Source organism: Rhea americana, unplaced genomic scaffold (assembly GCF_003343005.1).
Source record: "Rhea americana isolate MKP2758 unplaced genomic scaffold, rheAme1 scaffold_77, whole genome shotgun sequence".
In the NCBI taxonomy this organism is placed as follows: domain Eukaryota; kingdom Metazoa; phylum Chordata; class Aves; order Rheiformes; family Rheidae; genus Rhea; species Rhea americana.
In genome coordinates this window covers 1,170,688-1,194,962 of record NW_028186945.1, presented here as the reverse complement: position 1 = coordinate 1,194,962, position 24,275 = coordinate 1,170,688, and the positions used below count along the sequence as shown (strand labels likewise).

General features: G+C 33.6%; 1 protein-coding gene across 3 annotated transcripts in view; it reads right to left on the bottom strand.

Annotated features, from left to right (window-relative positions):
- The window catches only part of KIF2A (kinesin family member 2A), a 35,012-nt gene extending 10,985 nt beyond the window's left edge, over positions 1–24,027 (bottom strand). Inside the window, exons 1-14 of one of the 3 annotated variants that reach the window (XM_085322431.1) lie at positions 23,935–24,027; positions 22,544–22,663; positions 22,082–22,136; positions 19,851–19,973; positions 19,189–19,289; positions 16,851–16,946; positions 16,010–16,064; positions 12,581–12,743; positions 9,240–9,330; positions 9,013–9,076; positions 8,514–8,605; positions 8,161–8,303; positions 7,170–7,374; positions 3,748–3,858 (exon numbers count right to left, since the gene is read on the bottom strand). In XM_085322431.1, the coding sequence (XP_085178557.1) occupies positions 3,748–3,858; positions 7,170–7,374; positions 8,161–8,303; positions 8,514–8,605; positions 9,013–9,076; positions 9,240–9,330; positions 12,581–12,743; positions 16,010–16,064; positions 16,851–16,946; positions 19,189–19,289; positions 19,851–19,973; positions 22,082–22,136; positions 22,544–22,663; positions 23,935–24,012 (1,497 nt within the window). In that variant the 5' untranslated portion in view covers positions 24,013–24,027. The remainder of the gene's footprint in view (positions 1–3,747; positions 3,859–7,169; positions 7,375–8,160; positions 8,304–8,513; positions 8,606–9,012; positions 9,077–9,239; positions 9,331–12,580; positions 12,744–16,009; positions 16,065–16,850; positions 16,947–19,188; positions 19,290–19,850; positions 19,974–22,081; positions 22,137–22,543; positions 22,664–23,934) is intronic. The other 2 variants (XM_085322432.1, XM_085322430.1) reach the window with 2 other exon arrangements.
- Positions 24,028–24,275: the final 248 nt, after the last annotated feature.

The following is a 24,275-nucleotide window of genomic DNA, read 5'->3' as shown; positions in this document are numbered from 1 at the left end:
TTATAAAAATTTCAACAAAATCTACAAGTTCCTAAAATCCTTCCAGAGTCATTATTACATGAAAAGTGCATTTCATGAAACTCTTCCATTCGTTTAATGTTCAAAGTACATGACACATGGAACCATCATAACATCAGGGGGACTTTGCAACTTCTTCAAGCACATAAGGAGCAGTCGCTACAGGAAAGTGAAATTCAATGTGTTATCTGCTGTGTGGACATGTCCTCAAGCGAGGGAATTCTGTGCACATGATTCAGTCTGTTGAATGGCAATGTCCACTAAAACACATATCCTTATGCTCCAACAATCCAAGGACAAAAAGGACAGGAAGCCAGAAATTTCTCCTTGGCTTATATCCTAATTCATAATTCCAGATGAGAAAGATGGAGAAAGCAGCACCATCTATGCTCAACAGTATCTTTAATACCAGTACTTACCATTCTTTCTAATTTGAATGTGCCAATATTGCTTATTAGTCATCACAGTGGGAACAACGTCCCTTTTGGGACGCTGAAGTCTCCAAGCAGCTCAGCCTGGAGGTCGAGGGGTCTGGAACTTCAACAACTGCAGCAGGTCAATGGTATGATACCATTTTATTAAAAAATAAACCTATTCTATGTAGCTACCTTGAAGATTTCAGCTGATGATACATTACCGAAAAAAGGATGCAATTTATACTACAGCAAATTTCCAAATTTCATGGAGAGACTACCTATTATGTAACTGTTTAAAAAAAAACCAAAATAGTCTTTGAAACTATTTAAGGACAAGAGCTTTAGTGAAATTGCAACAACTAAGAAAATCCAAAACAACACATTTATGCTGACTGTGTGTCTCTGGAGTTCTTTAGAATCTAACAGATTCTATTCTTAACTGTTCACATGGAAGTTATTTTCAAAAACTAGTTTCTACCTTAACTTTAATTTTAACCAATTTTATAGAGGTGAATGCTCCATCCTCAAAGATGTAACTTTTAAAATTGTAATAGGAAGTCATTCAACTATAAAGGGCAAAGTCAGATAAGAATTAAGTGTAGAAATTACAAAGGAATTTTTTTGACTGAAACATCACACTTAAAAGATTGTTACATTGGAAAGCAAGTGAAAAACACCCAAAAGATATTTTATACCACCACACTTCAAGAACCTGTTAGAAAGTTAAAAGTACAAGTTCTTACTATATCATTTTATATGCTTTCCGTATCGAAAAACGTATTTGCAAGATGTCTAACAGCACATTAGAATACCATACCAGAGCTTGCTCCTGGTAAGGAATCACTTTACAATAAATGTTTTCCCACTGATAGAGCACTACAGCATATCAAAAGGGGTCAGATTTTGATGAGTTATCTTACGTGTTCAATAAAATGTTCAATAAGCAATATTCTCCAATTAAGTAATATTCCTGTACTGCAGTCTCTTTAACTTATGTTGCCTGTAACAGGCTAAAATATTTGAAAGAAATACTATTATTATCTACATTCTACCTTGTAATAGTATTGTACCCAGAAAGTTCTTCCACGCTGTAATTCCCCTCTTATAAAGTAGACACTATTCTAAAGAATATAGCAGTGATCTCTAGAGTGAACTTTAGAAATCTGTAATGAAACTACTCATTATTAAACTAGTTTGCATTTTCTGAAGTTCCAAACACCACAGTTAATTAAATGGCTCTACAGCAAACAAGCAGCCAGTGCACCTGCAGGATAAATAGTCTTTTAACTCAGTAAAATACTATTTAGCTCTAGCGATTATAAACCACTAAGATTTGCCATTTTCTTTCATCATACGTTTCTTCAGTCACATTTTTTACCTGCATATTACATAAAACTGAAACATGAACGTGCCTAAAAGCCAGGCACAGCGTGACAAAAGGACAACTGTAAATACCCAGTGGAAGGCTAAAGAAATTGTCTTGATAAAAGGGGAAAGAGAAGACTCAGAAGATGGACACTGAGGATGAGGATCCACTATTCCCAGCACATGATCACCAGAGGGTAGAACACCTCCCCTCTTTCTGGGGAGCCAGGGACGACTGGAGATAATTCTAGTCTAAATCTCCCCCACCCATCTCTCAGTTCAACATATACTGCTCAGAAACCTGTCAGATCTCTTAGACTCTTAGAGCTTCTTTCTACATCTAGTTATTGCAGGAGCAAGTGCTGCAAATGTGAGAATTCAATTCAAGCAACTTTAAAAATGTATAGTAGGTTTTTTTCCCTTCTTTTCCTTCTTTCCTTCCTTTTCTTTCCATCCTTGCCTTCTTCCTGTCTTTCAACCATAATTCAGCATAATCAACAAAGTATTCTTCCCCAAATCAGTATCTTGAGAAAAAACTTCACTAACAAAATTCTTAATAAAAATTGAATTTACACACTAAAAGCAGAACACCACAGATTGCCCTGTTACTGAGAAACTCCATGAAAAAATAATAGGAAGAATGAACTGAAAGTAACATCTCAAAATTAAAGGATTTTCTTATTCTTAATTGTAAAGCAATTACAGTTATGTGAGTGAGAACATTAAAAATAATTCATTTGTACTTCCACTCACTTTCAGAAGCAACTTTTTCTCCTTGATTCAGTATAATACTGAATATACAATAAAGGAATAAAAGTTTTATTTGGAACTAAACACCAGAACTGATCATGGATTTTTCTTGATGGCACTCTTAATGAATTTAAACAGCACAACTAAGAAAAGTAATAATTAAACAAAAAAAAAAAGCTTCAAAAAACAGAGACATTTTGTTAGAACAAGTGATGGTGAGAACTTGCAAATGATTCACAAGTGCTGATACTTGTATGTATAGAGTGTAACTCCAGACAGGCTGGACACATCTTTTTCAGTAGTATGGATACATCAGCCAGAGATTAGCCAGAGTTTAGCTTTCTGATTCAGAACAGCATTCATAAAGTTTTGTCTCAACGGGAAGAAAACAATTCCACATTTTCATGAGAAAACTGAAGGACCACCAACCACAGTACTGACAGAGAACAGAAGATGAACCAAAAATGTAATTTTACCACTATTTTCAAATTAGGACCATACTTAATAGTTAAATAGAAGATCAGGCTGCCCTAACTTAGTGGTTTTCAAGCTGTGGTCTGTATACTATTTCCAAAGAGTTTGCAAAAGGTAACAAATGCAAGCCAAGTCCAACAGCTGCTGTTCACTACTGACAGTCCACACTTCGATAAGAACATTATGAATATACAAATAAAATCACTTGAAAATCAGTGCTTTTATCTGTTCTTTCCACCATCTGAGAGAAGACTTCTGCTTTTCATACTGATGCAAATACATATATACACAACTATTCATCCCATCTACTCCAATTACTCTCTGCCTTAATAGGATTTAGCATATTCTGATGCCTTTAATACCAACTCTATATCTGCCTTTGACATTTAAAGATTGTACTCTCACCAGTATACTTCCAGTTTACACAGCCTTTCCCAAATTTCTGATTCAACAGCGACAAGTCTAAAATAATTAAGACATCTTTCAAAAAAGCCTCAAGCAGCACGAGAACAAGAAATAAGAAAGGCCAATAAAAAGAATAAAAGAGGAGCAAGTTATCTGGAACATTTCTGCTAAAAGACTTGTTCCAATTACAGTATTCATTAATGGATAAACTGAAACCTACCATGTTGCCAATACCAAGCAGCCAATTCTAAGCATAAGAGCTTAAATTCCTAGCCTTTTTCTCTTTATATATAACATACATTTAACTTTAAAAACTTACCATACAGGTACGGGAGTTCTCTCCTATGAATGAATCTCTTAGCACCTGAGTAAGTTTACTTGCTCTGAATGGTGTATGAGGTTTATTTCGGCCTAAGGCTCTAATGCACTCCTGAAAGAACAAACAGATTTGTAATTATTCACCTCATCACAAAGAAAAAATAAATAATTCAAATGCAACTCAAATTCAGAAAATAAAAGCTCTCAATATCTTGCTTTCTTTCAGATATCATTTAAATTTACTACTAAAGCTTGGATTCAGGAAGTGTTAGGCTTTTGCCTCTCATTAAGTTCGGTGGAAGACTAGGAACCCATACATGACTTAGTAGACCAAAAACTTTCTGAATCTCAGCCAAAAGGTTTATACTAACTGTATCTAACAACAACAACAACAACAAAATCAGTGTTGATGTTAAGTCACCAGACTAACAATAATTTCTGATTATCAGCTGCAAAAGCCTGAATAATGTACAGTCTCCACCAACAGAAGTGTGGTAAGTGAGATGTATTAACATTATCAATTAAAAGCAATAGCTTTGATTGCTGGCTTTACCAATGACATTCTTTACAGCTCAGAAGAAAACACTGGTGCCTAAACTTTCTGAAAGCTTCCATAGTTAACAAACATACTTAGTATAGCTCCCTATTCATACATTCAAAGTCAGAAGACACTTGAAAACATAAGCCATTCCCTGTTTTAAGACATTGGTAATGTTAAAAATTGGGAATAATGCCTCCCCTTTCACTCAAAAGAAAGGTATGAGGCTAAACGAGTATTTGCAATTGGCTGGAGAGTTCTGGTGAGAAATACTGTAGCAGCTAACTACAACTGTGCAAACCAAAATGATATTAATCTAAACATCACTTCTACTCACTAAGAGATCTAATGTGAGCTAATAAATTACTTCTTATACATAAGAAGTTTAAATTTAAATTTCTGTTTTGTTGTTGTTGTTGTCATCGTCACATTTTGGTCAATAATTCCCATTTCTGGCTTTGCCTTAATACTTTTAATCCACACATCTTTCCAATTTATGGTTTCCTTGGTACAATCTCAACACAAGTCTACACATAGAGCTTCTACTTTTTACTACAGTACATCAAGAGCTGTTCACATTTGCTTTGATTTTAGTAGGACTAATGGATGGAACATTTTACTATTACATATACAGTTCTAAAACAGTTCAACTGTCCCTCCAATTGCAAGCGTATCCTTGTGGCCTTTTGAAACTCCCTAGAAACAGCTTCTTTCAAAAGCCAGGCTAGCAACTGCAGACTGATAATCCAAGAAAGCACTGCAACTGTGAAACAGTGTAAAACAGAACCAAAGGGCTCAGAGTGAAACTGCAATGATACAGAACAGAACAATCACAAGGGCAAGTAGGTTTAAACTACAGTGATTATTTAAAAACTCACTAGCTGAATTTCATAGAATGGACACAGCTCAGATAAACAGAAAGACTGAAACTTGAATGTGAATTTCACATGCAAATGCTAAAAAGGACTCAATATTTACAGGTGAGCAAGGCAGTGCATTCCTTGAAATTTTTGAGTTTGTGTTATTACTATACTTAAGGAGAAAAGCAGATTAGATAGGAAAGGGGCAACAGATTTTCAACAAGTGACATCACAAACTAAAAACAGATAACTAAATGTATACATTTAGTTATTGATACTGCAACTAACAAATTTAATTGAAATAATTTATTGTAATGATTTTTAGTTTGCTCACTTTTGAAAAACTAAAAGTGTATTGTTTGCTTAAGAGTAAGAGGATTATAGGAGGACACTGCCAGCTTCTAAATTAATGGAGTTTTTAAATTACTTTTGCTTTTCATCACAGCTCAGAAAACCAAGTAATAAAATGACAACACTACTTCCATGTAGAGACATTACAGAATTAACTTCTTATTCCAAAAACCTGCACAAGTTAAAACATTTGACACATGGACTGGTATCAGCATGCCAATAGCAAATCTTGTGTTGGCACCAAGCACCACTGTTTAGAACATATTAGCTTAATTTGAACTTGATAATCAATAACTTCCAGGGTCTTAACTACAAATAGAGAAGCTGTATAATGTGTTTAGAGATAAATGAGAAACAGAAAGTTGGCATTTCATTAAGAAAGAGATACGTGTTATTGTACCACCATTTAGACCTCTGGAAGACCTTGACATTTTTATTTCCCCTTCCCCAAATAATTAATATAATTTAGATCACAACCACCAGTATGGCAGTAGCAGAACTCTTCACTATTATTAAAAAGATAAGTTATATGAAAATTAATTAATTAATGGTATGGGTATTGTATCAAAAGCATTAGCCAGTACAACCTCAACAGTTTTATTCAATCACATTTGAAAATAAGTAACAGAGTCAACAAGATATTCCCTGAATTATTTATTTTGATGTTAAATCAAAACAAACTGTAGTTTTGGAATTGCTGCTACCAATTTTTCAACATGCCATAAAATTCTGTAATGACACATTAGAGTTTTGTGAGATCTAGTTACAGGCAGATACAAATCTTCTCCCAATTCATACTGGGTATAAAAGAATAGGCACAATGATTTGGGGTTTAGATTCTTTACATAAAATCACAACGCCGATGCAGCAAGAAGTTAACCTAAGCAAAGCTCTGCAATAACAGAGATAAATTTTAGGATATTCAAAATTACTTTTTCCCCAACTGAGACCAAGAAAATGACTTGCCTTATTTAGACTGAATCTTTTTAGAACATTATAAAACACAGGACAGAAAAGTATTTGAAAATTTAAATGATATTTGTTAACTTTCTTGTGTTTTGGGTTAACACATGAAAATCTGTGAAGCAATTGTATCAGTTAAGATAATTTGCTATATATGCAGTCAAAAATGGACTTGAAAGTCCAACTTTCAAGGGTTATTTTAATCAATTTGTTAGTTCTTTTGGGATATACTGTTGTGTTGTTTTCTTCGTTAGCAAATTACTTAGAAAACACTGACAGGCAGTGGTAAAAAAAATATGCTGTAAAGGTAAATTTCATTTTAATCCATTCTAAAAACAATCTAATATACCAAGATCAATACAAATATTTCCAGTTAGTATTTCAGACCCTGAGTAACAAAGTAAGCTATCTCTCCTCCCATTATAAGTGTACGTTAGGAAAGTCTTCATATCAATTACTGTGTCTGCATGTGCACGTGTGGTTTTTAAGCTACGTAAAAGTTGACAGCACAGTGTTTCTGCAATGTTTCTACTAGGTAATTACCAAGTGTACTTTCAGGCATTTAGAGGAAAATCAATACATTATTTTACCTGTCACATCAGTAGTCAATGCAGACAAGCAAAGCCTGTGAAAACACTCGTTTTAATAGTCATTGCTATTATATGAAGAAGGCTTCCACCTACTSAGACACAATCAAAACTTTTCAGTTACCTTGAGTGCTAAAAGGCTCTTGTTAATTTCAGCACCTTCCAGCCGTGTCTGCCTGTCTGCACTGGAAGTATCTGCTCCTCTTTCATTTCCAGCCAAATCAATCAGAGAAAATTTACCATGCAACTTCCCTTTCCTTCTGAGAATAATCTGAAATACTGCATGGCTTCGAGATGAGTGTGCATTTGCAGACGTCTGACCAGATGTCCTTTAAATGAAAGAAGGGAAGGACATACGAATACTAGTTGGTACACATGAAGGACCATACCTGTTAAATATACTAAAAATAAATATTATAATACTAAATATACTTAGAACATTACCTTTTCCAAGGCACAGTCCTCTACCTTCTTATAAATGTTGACAGTGTGTCTAACTTCTAAACACTACAGACACAACTCTAATAATATAATTCATATAGTACAATTATATCTACTTTTTTCCATCTCTTCAAACAGAAATGGAAGATGAATACTGTTTTACCTTTCTCTTAAAAGCAAGAATAATCAGATCTTCAAATATTTCAGGCTATCAGACAGTTCACATGTAAACTGCTGACTGCATTATCTGAAAAGACAGCAGTCTATGTGAAAGACTGATTTTAAAAACAATGAAGCTGGATTTTAACAAAAAGTAAAAATATTACACTTAACCTCTGTCACTAGGTATCAAGACATGCCTTAGTTCTAAAGGACTAAGAATTGGGCAGAATTCCAGATTATTAATGATGTGAAGTTAGGTCAGTAAGCTGGTTACATAAATGCATGCAGTTTATACCCTGTAGAAAAATCAATTCTTATTTCTCTCTAGGAGGCAGAGCAACTCTGAACAACCTTTATTCAAATGGCAGGCAGATTCCTCACTTGCAGCCAACATCATCAAAAAACCTTGCATATTAAAAAAACCGTTGCTATAAAGAGACATAAGAAACTTGAAAAAGATGTTCTGATTCTTTAATTTACAATGAAAAACTGGTGGAAGCCATGGGAGATACCTGCAGCTGTTGCCTATTTCAATAAGCTTCAGAACATCTTCAACACATTTGACTTCCCGTTCCTGTAATCCCACAACTTGAACTTGCTGTTTACCATCTTCTAATACTCTTAATTTTGTCTTCCTGTTCAACAAGTCGAAAACCTTAGGGAAGAGGGGGAAAAAGAAAAGAGAACAGTTAAAACAAAGGACCTTTAACTCCTTTTATTTCAAATTCCTTATCAAATCATGCAAAGCATTCCATCCAAAGACATAATTGGAAAACACAAAATGACATGTCTTGTATGACATGCTCACAATCCCTCTTTGCCACAGAGGAATTCCTCCTTCTTTAGAAAAAGGTCAAGTATTTACCTTACCACTGTAGATCTCAAAAAATGTTGCATATACTTGAAGTTCTAACTTCTTATAATTTGGCTTCTTTAGCATTAAAAACACATCTCGAGCTGTGAATACATTTCCAAATACAAAGAAATCTAGTTATGTATTTTCACTTAGTAAAGGCTCATTAATGCATAATACCTATTTTACAACATCACATCACTCATATTTAGCAGGTAAAGCTGGCAGGGTCAGTCAACAAAGTCTAAAACACTGCAGTTAAAACTGAACACACTGCAAGATACAGAAGATCCTGAAATTAACTACATTATTCATCAGTTATATTTCTTATATTTTCTAGGTAATCTACATATATCAAAATAAAGACTTTGCATTTAAGAATTACTTTTGATGCTACTAAAGCATCTGTAATGCAAAATATAAAGACCTTGTATTTGTACAATAGGAAAGTAGAAAGTTTATTGACTTGAACTAATTTGCAAAAAGCCAAAAGACCAAAAAAGTCACTCACCTGCAAGTGCATATATTCCTTTAGAACAATCTTGGTTCTTTCCTGAAAAGTCACCACCCATAGTCTATATATATATATAAAAAAAAAAAAAGACAGAAATACGCAACTAGGTGACTTCTAATAAGTAACGAATATGTAAGTTACAATTCTACGATCTTTATAGTGAATGTTATACACATTATACATTAAACAAAAATTTGTTGTTGATGCGTAGAAGAAATACTTACGTGGGTTTTTCCGCTGCCTGTTTGCCCATATGCAAAACATGTGGCCATTCCCCTTTCAAATATTGTCTCCACTAATGGTCGCGCTGTAAACCTTAAATGCAAAGAAAGGAAAAAAAAAATGTATTTAAGAAGCTTTAAGATTACCGCAAGGCCCCTGTACATTTTAAAGCCTTAAGTGACACAACTGGTTCTGTACTTTGAGAGGCCACAGGCCATCTTCAAATTAAGCCTGAACTACAGGCTACCAATTTCAAGCCATTAAAATATCCTAAATGACTAAATAAAAGCTACAAGATATCTCCCATTTATTTTAAAACAATTTTATTATCTGTTAAAGAAAAAAAAAATCCTTGTTTTAATGATTGTAACAAAGCACTGCTAACTACATGGTGTTTGTAGCTCCCTAAACATATCATTAGAAGATATGGAAGTGGGACAGCAGACAGATAAATACTTAGGTTTTGCCAATACAGAAATTCTACTTTTCAACTCAGCTTCCAGGATTTACTTGAGGTGACAAAGTTGGCCAAAACAGCATTGCATTTCCTAATACTTTATACATTGAGAGATATACACTGAGAAAACACTCAAGAAAACATGTACCCCAGCTCACAAAAAAGGAAAAGTACAGTGACTTCTGAAGGACTACTTGATGTGTTAGAAAATCCATTTTTCTAGTTTAGAGAATTAATTTATACTTAAAAAGATAGATGCACACCTATTGCTCCTACTCCAGCTGCTTATCACCATTACTTCATAAAAATCTCCAAAAGTAAAGGGTAACTCTAGTGGAGAAAGCATCAATAATCCTTCTTTTTAAACTTATTCTACATGTTTACATGCAATKTATGTTTAGCGACAGAAACAGGAATTGTTTAGAGAAGAACTGAGATGTTACAATCCCATTTCATTCCACTTCCAAATAAACACAAGATCACTTATACATAAAATACAGGAAACACTGGCCACTAATCCATCAAGGCATATGCAAAATATAAGTTTAACTGAATTATCAATACATCAAGTACCATATGATTCCTGATCAGCCATAGTTTTTTCCCTTTTTTTCTCCTCCAAATATTTATTTCTTTTGTCCTCAAGAGGATATTTCTCCATAAATAGACATCTTTTGACATTCTTTTGACATTTAAAAAATAAATTTCAAGCAATCTATCCACTTAGAGAAGCACACTCCATTAAATCCATTTGAACTCAATTAAACAGAGATATTTTGATGGTTTATAATACAGGGACATAATTATATCTATTTTAAAATGAGGCAGAATAGAAATATACCTATAAAAGTTTTCATAGGGCATTATACAACTCCAAATGGTACCAAGTCAAAACACTCCAGCTTTCCTTCTACTAATAATTCATATTTTCAATATTGATCTTTCAGAAATATAAACTGTGGTTCACTTTTAAATTCAAAAGAGATCAGTTCAAACTAGCGTGCATTTTTTAATACTAAACAAAACTTGCAACTCACTGTTGTGGCCCAGGGATTCACACATACTTACAATACAGCTTAAGTATAAAAAGAAGAAAAAGGGCAGAATATTCCTCCCTACCAAATTGAAGAACAGTATTTTAGCATGCTGAAGAAAATGTAAACCACTTATCACTTTTCACTCTGACCCTGAAATTCTGGTGAGAGTGTATTATGATACTTTTCTTATTCTTAATCTTTCTAGTGCAGGAGGACTTGAAATAGATTATCCTTCAATTAATAATCATCGTATCATATATGGGAGAAGAAGCCTGCACTGCTACACAGACTTGATATTTACTCTTTCAGTAGGAATATAAGCATTTTTCCTGTATTATCACTAACTTATTATGCGATTAATAAAAATCATCCAGAAGAAACTCAGTACAAAAATATAATAATAATAATTTAGAAAAAAGCCTTTCACAGTTAATCACTATGTTTGCAAATATAAATGAGGAACAATAGGAAGGATGGAGATTAAAAGGACTGGTTGTTAGGCAGTTACTATTCCAAAAGGCACACATTGCCCAGCTAGATGGCTCTCCCACAGATCTTCTGCATCGGGAAAGAAAAGATGCTAGCAGAAGACAAACATTAAAGACAGCAATCTCCAAGGGCAGAGTTTTGCTGAAGCTTACGCTTATGAAAGACTCTTAAGCTAACAGACAAAACAGACTTTCTTTTTGCTATCTTTCCACTCTTAATTATATCAAGCATAAGATACCAATTTTCATTTCCAAGGACTTTGTATAATTCTTTTATTATGCATTTTCTCTTATGCACAGACAGAACATCAGCATCCAACATCCATCAGGACACAACATACACTATCACTTTCATGCTGTTGGATTAAAAAAAAAGAATTCTCTTCCCTTCCTCTTTAAGGTTATGGGAAGCACTTCTCAAACAGAAGGAAAGTTATCTTCCATCAAATTCCTTTCTCAATCAATATTCCTCACAAAAAAATTCAAAGCATTTATACTTTGTACAAAGATTATATTTCTGCCTATGTTTGCCTGTTACTGTTATCTACTCACTGAMAAGATAAAGAACTCATTCTCAACAAGTTAACTCAAGACTTGGTGGACTACTTTGAAAGCACTACGTGCATTAGTCTGTGCCAACTGAGGCAGTGACACAAGAATAAAGGGGAAAAAATGGAGATCCAATCCTTTGGGGCACCTTCGTTGTTTTTTGTTTTTTGTTTTTTTTTAATCCAAAAGATACAGCTTTTTGAGCAAGATCAATTATCTTCCCTGTATCTCTGTGCCACATTGGCTAGACTGCTTTCAATAGCCAAACTAGCTCAAGTACTTCAGCAATATACTACATAGTAAATACAACCTCTCTTTTTCTACTTTTTCTTCAGCCTCTTCTTATTTGTTTCCATTGGTTGTCTTTATCTTATATTCAAACTGCAAGCTCTAAGGCTGGAACTGTCCTTTCGTTCTCAGTTTCAAGAAGATCAGAAATAATAAATAGTGCCTCAGGTGCTACATGGATACAAATTAAAATAGATACAAACCCTGAGTAAAATGGAGAGCCAATGAAGTTGTTGAAAAATTCAGTAGTTGAAAAGGCAAACAATACACACTGCAGTCTGGAAAGGCAAGGCTTGGATTGAGAACTATATGGTCAATATAATTGGAGATGAAGGTGCAGATGAAAAATTCAGTATAAACAGAGTTAAACCAAAAATACACAGACAAAAGCACAGAGGTAGCAATATATGTATCTGGTGACACAGAGAATAGGAGTGAAGTCCATGACCAAGGGAAGTCAACAGTTATTGACAGGGGAGATAAATGAGAAAAAAGGTTCACAAAAAAAAAGCATATACACATACCTGTAAACCATTTCATTAGGAGCCGTGTCATCAAAGGCATAATCAAAACGAAAAGTTTGGTTTTCTAGGTACCTTGTTAAATCCACCTTTTGTTTTGGCTCATGTACCATCACAACATCTTTACTAGGAATTGTTATTACATCAAGGTCTTTCATTAAAGTTTCTATAAAATAAGTGAAATATATATATATTTAACTAGCAATACATTTTTTTTTTACATTTTTGCATTGTTTACATTCTTATAACATCTAAGATAACACAGCTCCTCCAAACAACAACATTGCAATGGACCTGAGCTTCTGTATCTAGATAATAATCTGCTAAATAAGAGATTTTATTAGAAGTATTCCAAGGTTGATTAGAAAAAACTAAGATCACTAATTATAGTGCTATCACTGCAGTTTGGTATATATTCTATAATAACATACAATGGATTCTATAATGGATTTGAGTTTTTTCCCTGTAGTTCGTGTACAGTTCTATTGATTACTACCACATGCTTTGAGTTTTTACAAATAACTGCTCTTCTGGAAACACTGGACCCTGCAGTTTAATGTTACTTGCACTGTCAAATTTAAAAACACAAAGAAATAAACATCCTCCTAATAAATTTTTTATTTTATTAATTCTTTTTATTTTACTTAAATCATTAAAGTCTAATGTTCAAAGCTTCCAAAAAGAAAAATTTTGCCAGTATTCTACATAGAGATTTTCCTTTGCAGATTAATACTGGAACCAACATTTTAAGTCTTTAATATAGAATTACTTCAGAGCAAAACGCTTTCCAAAAATTGTCTTGTAAGCAGAAAAAGATGAAAAAACTAATGATGCTTCCTATCACTGCGAATGAACAAAAGCCAGCTAGATGTGATTTCAATACTGAGTTCACAGGTTATAATTACTACACAGCCCTACAATTTACGGCTAATTGCATGAGATACTAGTCAGCAAAATACAGAGAACCCACTGATTCACGATATGCACAAAAATAAAGGTCCTTTGTACATATAGTCAAGATCACTAATGTGTCCTACTTGCATTTCTATGTAAAATTTCTTAAGGCATACAATTCAACAATTTGATGTGGCTTTAAAAGAAATCAGATAGAAATCATATTCTCAGTAAGCATACTGATCAAACAATACCATGGCTACCATTGCATGACATTATACACAAGCAGAAGTATGCATTCGTATCACTATATAATCAAATTTCAACTGCACAGCAATAAAATAAAATGTAATTATTCTGCAGTAATTATAGAGAAGAAATAAAGAACAGTGGTGAAAACAGATATATGAAGGTCATAGAATCAGTAAGGTTGGAAGGGACCTCTTTGCAGCAAAAGCTTTTTAGTTAAAGCAGTCAAAAATTGTTTTTTCTTAAATGATTGTTTGGGATAAGACATTTACCTACCCCCAGCTGTTTGTTATGACAACCTGTATTTGTGGCTGATGAAAATTTGGAATAATGTCTCTGAAACCCACCATATACTTCTCAATCAACAATTAGTGTTGACAACACTTTGAAGAGGATTTTGTGTTTGTAAGACTGACAAAAATTGATTTGTATGCATGATTTCCATCAGATGATTTAAAAACCTTACATCACTTCAAAATACTGAACATGAAAAGGGAAAACAATATCTCTGACATATCTTATTATTGCAATAATAAAGGAAACAAATTTGTATTCTTCCTCTTCAGGGGATTAAACACTGATATCTTTAATTGTTTCTTACCTTTCAATATTAACATGTGGCATAAGAAAAATTGTTCTTGTGAACTTTCGAAATTTAAGTGCATGTTCATTAATTCCTTTTTATTATAATTTATTCTTAAAAAAGCAAAATAACTATAGTGCCAACCTCATTCTTTACTCATCTTCCTACAAACTCTTTAGAATTGTTTTCATAACAGGCTCCAAATCACCAAGACCTAAAATATGCAACTTGCATAGAGCAAAACTCACTTTTGAATCATAACTCATGCCTCATGACAGCTTACTGTCATTTACTGCAATTTAACTGCTTTAACTGAAGTACAGATAGAAGGCTGTCTTCCACATAAAGTACTGGATTTCTAAGCCATATTTTATTAAAAATAACCTCTAATGCCAAAACAGAAATTGAACCACTATATGCAGTCTATGTTGAATAMCCTTATTACATAGGTTATGCACAATAGTTTCAACTAACCAAATTTTGAGATGATTTGTTCCTTTCAGGTCAATAAAAGAAAGAGGACAAGAGAAATATAGGGAATAAGAAAAAAAAAAGGAGTCGGGAAAGCAACAACATGGAGGGAAAAAGTAAGAGAAAATGAAACTAACTATACACTAACATCAATTTATCTTTCCCCTTTCCCATACAATCCTCCCATATCCTTTGGATATGCTTGCTAAAGTATTCCTCAATGTGTACTTTTGACAGTACAAGAATAATAAATGCATCCTATGTTGTTTCAGTGTCACAGTGATGATCTTTGAGTCCTTTAGCTAAACAAAATATARCAAAAAGAGAAGGAAAGAAACATCTTTCAAAGCGAAAATCAGCTTGCTTTAGTTCTGAAATCAGACAGGTTGCAATTCAGAAGTAAATGCAGTTCCTAATTTTCCATTGAAAATAAAGAACTTTATGGAAAAACTGAAGTTTATTAGGAGTTAAAAATCTAAGTGTTTTTCTGGAACACAAACTCCACTCTGGTGAGCAGACAGCAAGAAAAACATTGTAACAATACTCTGAATCTATAAAAACAAGCTACTAGGGACTGATTCCAGTACCTAAAAATAGGTGTTTAGTGTCATTTCATATGCCCTACCTAAGGTTACCTGTCCAGCCCTGAGCTGCAACTTCAGGAGATACAAGTCCCCAGTTTGTCTGTAATCCACCAGCCTTGAGAGGATGCCTTGGATACCCTTGGGCACCTATCGTGTCGTAAGTCACCTCTGTATAGGCACCCAAATTGTTCCTGCAATGTTTGATTCAAGACCACTTAAAACTATAAAGATACATCTATAAAAAATGTGTGGAAAAAATTTTATTGGGTAACTAACTGATCAGGAGATCATTTAAAGGATAGTTAAGATGCACTTAAGAATGGTGTTCCTAACGTAGCGTAAAACTACTCAGGAAATTCCAGTTGAATTAATTCCAGATCAATTAAATTCATCTTAGATGATCTTGGGAAAAAAAAATGCACGGTCCCTCTGTGCCTTGGCTCCCCTTCTATAAAATGGTAATAATTAAACTACTTTTCACTCAGTCTTTATCTAGGTTATCTGTAAATCTATGAATTTTCTGGTTTCCTCATGCATATTATCTAGCATTTCCAATATATGACCAGTATTACTACATCTCTTAATATAAATATTATTATCAGAAGCAGCTTTTTAGAGAGAAATTCCTTCAAAAAAATTGTATGGTCTTACCTTTTTTATTTAGTGGTCGTTTTCGTACACAAACACATATCCTGTGTTCATCAATCTACAAAGAAAAAAAAATCTTTCAGTGAATTACATCATAATTCCAGTTAAACAATATTTAATTTCTATTTTTTTAATTAACCAACCGATTAGTTAAACAAAAAGGCATTTATAAGACAGTGAGTCATCTAAACTTGCAAAAGTCCATTGTATCTGCATGATAAACACGAATTCAAAAGACAAAGCTGTACATGAAGGTAAAAAACCCTCCCTGCAGCTAGTGGTCTGATCCTACAGAGTACCAGGTACATCTTGCAACATAACAAGCAAATACAGCTGCATTAGTTAGATATACTAATGATGGAAATTATCATGATCTCATTTATACAGAGACAATACATGTCATCTGAGAATTCTGCTCTTCCAACTTCTCTGCAAATCAAATGCCCTCACCACTTTCAAAGACTGAATATTAATCTTTATATTCAACTAGTTTTTCAGAAAAGCTTAAGGGTTTTGTGTGTACATCACTTGGCCTTCCAGGAAAATCTAGAATACAGAGGCTGATTACTTAGTATCTGCTGAAATTATTTTATAGTCAGAATATAATTAAATGACATAAAATAATTAACAATTATGAACTTCACATCTTAGGAATTTCAATGCCTGCTAGATGCAATATCATCAAATTACTGAAAAAATAAACCCATAGTATAAAGAATACCAATATACATTAAACTACTTACTATCGATATTTATAGACTCAAGTATACTCAAGCTTTTAAAAAATAAAAAAAAATCAGAAATACAAAAGGATGAAAAAATTCACAGCTCCTGAGGTACTTACAGGATCTGCAGTTGTCAGTGGTCTATAATCCAAACTTCCCCTGAAATCTCTTATCATACACATAATTTCATAATTTGGGTTTGTAGCATCAACATCCTGGGAAAGTAAGCAACAGAAATTCCACTACACATTTTTTTCTGAAATTGATTAATTCAAATACCTTCCAAATTAACTTATAAAAAAATACACATTAGCTGAAATTTTAAGTATTTCTCTAAAACTCTAGAAATGTCTTGATTGTAGGACTATTTTTGGTTGGAATGCAATATAAAACTCTCTTTAATTGAGGTCTCATTAGAAATCTGTTCAAGAAAGAGGAATGACTGCCTTTTGCCAGTATCCTCACAATACAGGAATGTTCCTGAACTACCACACAATAACATATGGACTACCTGCTCAATTTTTCTTAATCTGAGATAAGGCAGTTCAATGGACAAATGGATAGATTCTATTAATAGAGTTACTACAAAACATACTGCAGAATACAGTGCAAATATCCCAGCTGCTCTAAATGTACCCCTGCTGGATCCAAGTTGATCACATGATGTTGATCCTACTACTAGCCCTGAGTTAATTCCTACAGTTACTCAGATGCATTGGAAACATACTTCCAACACCCTAAGTTTCAACAAAAGCAGAAGCAACCCCCAGGATACACAATATCCTACGTTCAAGCTTGCAAGCCCTCCCATTCCTAGACTTGGAATTGTAAATAACACAGTGAACAGACAAGTAAGAGGCCACGCATGGAGACCCTGCAAGTCTTAACTACAGCAACTGAGCTCACTGTGAGCTAAGCTGATTCTCTCACGAATCATGCAAATGCCTTTCCTGTCAATTCTCACAGTACTGCAGATTTTACACAATTTCAGGATATTCTAATGATGGCACACATAGCCAGCTCTGGTGCTTAGACCTTATTGATATCTGCACAGCTCCCGACAAATTAGCTAAAACTGCTTCTGGACTACCACTGGTCGTAGAAATAGAACAGGCACTTTCACACAACACCACATAGGAGTTAATAAGCTGAAATGGATCCAGCTTATGCCTCTGTATCTGTGACATGGTCAACACTCACCACAGATAAAACTGTGCCTTGGTAATTAGAAGTTGACTGCACCTTTTACCTTCTCACTCTGACTACACTGAACTAAAAACTACTTACAGTAAGTCTGTTCAAGATGTATTACTGTTGAAATGTTTCCTTCTAAAATTCAGAAAGGACTATTGCTTCTTGTGCAAAAAGTATTTGTCTACTATTCTTCAAACTCTAGTTAAAGCTCTTGCTCGTTTGAGAACAGGGGTTGCCTAATTATTGCTGTATTTCAACAACAACAGAACGCACAAAGCAACAGAAAGCATAGATACATAAAGATCATCAAGACAAATAAAATAAAATTTCTCATAAAAAAAGCTTAAGACTAAAATGCAAAGGGAGTTTTTTTGGAAGTAAAAAAAAAAAAAAAAGGGAAAAATTTAGGGGTAGTATCATGTCAAAGAATTTTAATATATAAAACAAAAATATTTGTTCCTCACAGACAAAGACACAGTAATGTTTTGTATTCATTTAAATGGATGAAAATTAGAGAACACAAATTCCACATACATCATTTTAGGTCAGCTTAGCTGTGGTAATTCTTATGTCATTAGCGGACTGGTAGTACCTCTTTAGAGAAACTAACACAAAAACACCGGCCTGTCAACAAGATTATGCTACTAGTTTTGCCAAAGCTTTTACACTACTGTGACAGAAAGTCATTTAATATTAAGAGACTTTCTAACAGGATTAGCAACTTCATTTCTTTCACCAAAGTTTCTAACAACTCACTACCAAGTTGCGTGCATGATGAAAAGTTAAATTCAAAATGCACAGATGGGTTTAAAGRAAAAAAAAATCATTCTTCAAACCTGAGTCTCAAATACTTCTGCTAAGCACCAAAGATCAGAAAGAAAAATTTATCACAATGTTGTAATAGCTCACCTAGAATAACAATCTTATCTAAAGGCCAAAGGTTTGATTATATTTTATCAATGTATTTGCTCTAAGAAAACGTACTTGATTTTTAAATAACTACAGAAAGATAAGACATTACAGAAGTTACAAGCAATTTCTGTAGGAAAAAAGAAAGGGGAAAAAATGTCTAAAATAATAGTTATCAAAGCAATGAACCTTTGCACCAAAATACTTATCAAACTTGTATATAGGGTAAAAACATTTAATTTCACAATTGTAACAGTTCATAGGAATTACTGAAATCTGCAAAAAGCACAAGAACTTTGCATACATGTTCTCTTGCTGACATACATTTTCCATCTCTGAGCTAAAAATACTAACCTGAGCTCTTTTTTCTCTAAGTTCTTGCTGCTGTAACCGCCTTTTTTCACGTTTCTCTTGCAATTTTTCAACCTCTTTTACACAATTAGATTTTCTACGTGCTTAAAGAAAATGATATAATTTTAAAATATTTTCAGTGTATTGCATGAATTTAGTATGTACACTACATTTCAATTATATTAATTTAGCAATAATTAGAATGCATGTATTTATATCAACTAACTTTTTAAACAAATCAGTATTAGTATAGAATTATTACACCAATATAATTTCCAAAATTTATAAAAGAACTGAATTAACAAAAATCATGGAAACAGGACAATAATCATGCAACCAAAAATATAAGGAAAATGACCCTCAAAAAAAATTTGGACAGATACATGTGATCTCTTGGTTTGAATTCAAATAAAAAGTAGACAAATTAAAAAAAGAATAGCCATGGTTTAAAAAAAAAGATAAAGGAAAAACAAATTCCAAATGCTAGCACAACTATGACAAAACTGAACATTTGTTTAGCCACAGCACTCTGAAAAAGCTTCTAAAGGAAGCCTACAGACAACTGCATATRTAGACCATTTGTCATTTATGGATAACAACATAATCCAAGAGAATGTACATGTAATGCCCAGAATGAATGAATCCTTGATACACGGTTTACATACAAGGGGGTCCAAATTCCTTTTTTGCAGCTTGAACTGGTGATATATCTGAAACACTACCATTCTGTTGTGAGGAGGAAGACTGCTCAGGAAGCTGAGTAGGCCGTGCACGTGCAGAACCAACCACTGCAAAAGAAAAGCACAAAGCTGATCTAGGTATGAAAGAATAACATTTTCCCTATTTCTATCCAATTCCAAAATACTTAATTATGATAAGAAAAAAACAAGGCCTCTTTCAAGAGAGAGAAATTTACCAGAGAGAGAAAAAAACAGACATTCATTATGTTGCCTTTTTTACCTGATGTTAAATACCAACACAACAGAATTATTAAGTACCAATGCCAAACATGCATGTTCTTAAACACTTTAATACAGAATTAGTACAGCTTATTATGTGCATAAAATGAAGTATGTGAATGGAGATCTGAAGTACCACAGTTTGAAGTACTGAAATTTTATTTATACTATGATAACACCCAGAAACCTAATTAGAAACAAGGCCCTGCTGTTCCACATTCTCTAACAATTACAAGGTGGTTCCAGCCCACTGAACCTRTAACTTCTGGAGGAGTAGTGGGATATAAATGAAAGGCAGCAAAGTGCAGCACAATCCACAAGTGGAAGAAACAATCCTTTTTGATACTATGTTACAGGGGATGTATGTAATCAGTATGTCTAACTAAATTTGACATTGATTCTATATGTAAAAAACACAGTACTTTCTAAAGGTGTAGAGTGATGTCTATTCTCAGTGTCTTCTATGGGTGCAGTGAGCATGCAGGCCTCATCAGTAGAGCTGAATGTTTTAAGCTGTTTTTCAGAGAGTTGCTTCAAACAGCTGCACTTCAGCTGTCCAGTTTCTTAAACACATTACTAAAAAGGTCTGTCAGGAGGAGTATGAAGGTAAAGGTGAATAGCTCTGATTATTAGTTTAGAGATGACATTCAAAAAAAGGCTAGCACAGAATACAACATGGAGGCAACTACGGAAACAAATATCAAATGGGATAGACAAGACAAATGCCCAAATCAGTTCCAAATATGATAGGAGATACAGACTATAGCATGAATTAAATACACTGAGCAAAATAGTATGTTAAGAAAAGCTTAACTACAAGATCAACAAAGAACAAATTCTTAGGTAGAGTGTGAATAATAAGATGTACAGTTCCCAATAAAATGCAAGTTACAGGGCTTATTCTATACCAGATAGACCATTTACTACAAATGACAACTAGTATGGCTATTTGATGTAATCATGCAATATCAATAGTAGAAAAACTTTCAAAGCAAAAGTAGAAAGAGTTGAAAATTAAAAAAATATATATATAAAAGGCAGAAAGTAAGAAGGAAACCACAATGTCTCAAATTTAGACCAAATTAGTTTGAAAGAAATGTCCTGATGTATTTTTGATTTGTTTACACCTCCAGCAGCAAATGACAGAAGGGAGAAAGTGAACCCAATTGTTCTCCAGAAGAGATTCTGAACACTTGCAACAAAAAGCAATAAAGATAAGCAAGCCATTTTTTTTCAAGTTTAAACAGATGGAATGGAATCTAATCATTAATTTAAACAATAATCTTTGAAAGAATCCCATCACCATTATCAAGAGAAGTAGATAATGTTAGGCTTAATCACTGAGGAGAAAATGTAATATTCCTTCTTACATTCTAGATGCATTACATCTATACTCAGCTAGTATATGTTTCATTCACCCACCCTCCTGTGATATTTCAGTATTTTATATAGCTTTTTGCTGTTGATTGTAGACTGAGAAATAATCTGTAAGGTTTAAGTAGTCTTTGAATGAATGTTTACACAGAGACTGTTAGAAAACAAAGTGTAAGAACTTTTAAATGCACCACTTAGTCTATATTAAAGCACTGTGAAGCTGAAGCAAACTGAGCATACTTCAATTTGGAAAAGTCACACATGATTCAATGCAGCATAATTAATGAACTTCAAACTTTTGTACCTTCAGTTCATTCTGTTTAACCTTCTTAATGTTATATTGCTTATATGGCACTTGCATATAAGTATTATTTGTACAGCATACATCTCTAAATATTCATAGGAATTATTCCAGGAATAAAGTGTTACGTCCTTTACATTTCTTACAGGTACATACTGTACTGGGAATGCAGAATTACTATAGCATTTTAGATCAGCATGTCTTCCCGCACTTTGATGTGTTCCCATATTTTCAGTTTCAAGAAATGGAAAGATACTTTTACCTCTGTTATCTCTGGCAGGGGTGTCATTCTTAATTGGTGCCACAGTACGTCGACTCTATATAAAGAAAAAAATCTTTAATATTGAAAATGTAAACTCCAGCCCCACTTCTGTTTATTTCCAGTGACTAAAATAACAGGACATCAGCAATACAAAAAGGTTATTGCTGCAAAATCTCACTAAGAAAAGCACAGATGAAGAGTGCTTGAACTATGGGTATTGTTTCAAAATAACTTCAAAGATTTTTTCAATATTTTTCCTTGAGATATATTCAGTAACACAATTTGATTCCCCCTATTTCAAACATGATCTTAAAAATCTCTCATCTTTTCCCTATCCATCATAGGAAAAAAAAGGAAAACACACATCAAGTAGCTCAACAGACAAAGACTTAAAAATTAAAGCATAACATGCACAGAAGTGCTGCAAGCTAAATATGTTCATGTTCCCTAGGTATTACAAACCTTCACAATTTTGTTTACTTTGGCTGAAGGAGTAGGTGGTGGTGGTGTCTCTGGACTAGGTTCAATATCTTCATCAGGTGCAAGATCTGGATTAAGTGAAAATATGCTCTCCAAGTCAATCTGTTTAAAAGAATATAACACAAATTTATAAGCCTTTGGATAAATTCACTCTCCATCTCTCCTCTTATATTTGAGGCTACACAATAAATATATTTAGAGTTTTTACACCACAGTTGACTAAATCTATAACCTGAAACCTCTCATTTGCTAAAAACAGTTTAAGCTTTGGTCTTTGTATTACTTGAAAACATACGCATTTCCAAAAAAGATGAATTAAAAATGACCAATAGATATTTATAACTATGTAAAAGGATAAAATTACAACAAAAGTAGCTATGGTAAATTGACAGTTGCTGCAGAATATGAAAGACATTCTATTAAAGTAATTGAGATCTCAATCACTTTAAATTTCCCAGAGAATTCAAAAACAAAATCACAGGTGGAAAGCACGTTAAATGTATCACTTTTTTATTTTTCTTCTAAGTGTTACTTATTCAAAATGCCATAAGGGAGAAGAGGGGAGGGCTGGGGGCTGAAACAGGGACAATATTTCAAAAATAACTGATTTCAGAATTATTGAAACCTGGTTTGCTGGAGACCTTAAATGCTTCGATCTCTAGATTGAAATTTCCCCCAGCTAGACATCACCAAGACCTCACTGTGGTATGGTTCTCTGTGTCCAAACAGATAAGCTCTTTCATCAGCAGGACATTCTCACAATTCTTCCCCCCCCCCCCACCTCTCCCCCTTATTCTCATAAAACTAGTTAAGTATAATTTCTGAGGTGCTTATCCAAACCTCAATTGACATCAGCTAACAGGCCAAAATTTACATGAAGAGGGGATAAGGGAGTATAACTAGGACACAGAGACACAGTTTCTCAAGGAAAACAAGGCTGGAAAAATATTGTGCAAGAAAAATAAACAAACAAACAAACCAGAAGTTCAGCTCCACAATAATACAAACACCAAAAGATTTCTAACCTAGCCCCTCCCACTAGTTTCCTGTCRGAACTGCAAGTCATTGTCCCCCTCAACAATTTGATTTTTCTAGTTGTAAAAAGAGAATAATGAGGACAGCTTTTCTAATCTGGTTCAAAATCAATAGATGGAAAGCACTATCTAAAAGCTATGACACAGATCTCAGGAAGTCAAATTTAACACAACAGAAACCAAGCTTTGTCCAACAGTTCCCATTCAAAACAGTTTGGAACCAAAGAATCGTGAAGTAATTTAAGATTTATATTTTCTTTTTGCTTCTGGTTTAAATTCCAAAGCAGTATGCAGTTTACACTTTTTATTAAAAACAAATTCTAAAATAATTAAGTTTACCTCTTTGCCTTTAGTATCTCCATTTTCAATCCATTCAACAGTCACACTTTCATTATCTTCATTTAGAGATGTTACCATAGCTTGGTGAATTCGACCTAGAAAGTGAACACAAATAATCACTTATTAATACGTGGAAAAGTTTCTTAGAAATTTTTTAATCTCTGTACAAGGAAACAAAAAGAGAAGTCAGAAAGAGGATAAAAATAAATAAATAAGCGAATAATAAAAGATGATCCCTGATCACTATACTGTAAATTGACTCAAATCTGATCCACTAAGGGAGGTTCTAATAAGACAGTGTACAAATGAAAAACTGACGAAACAGAAAACTGAGTGGTAAA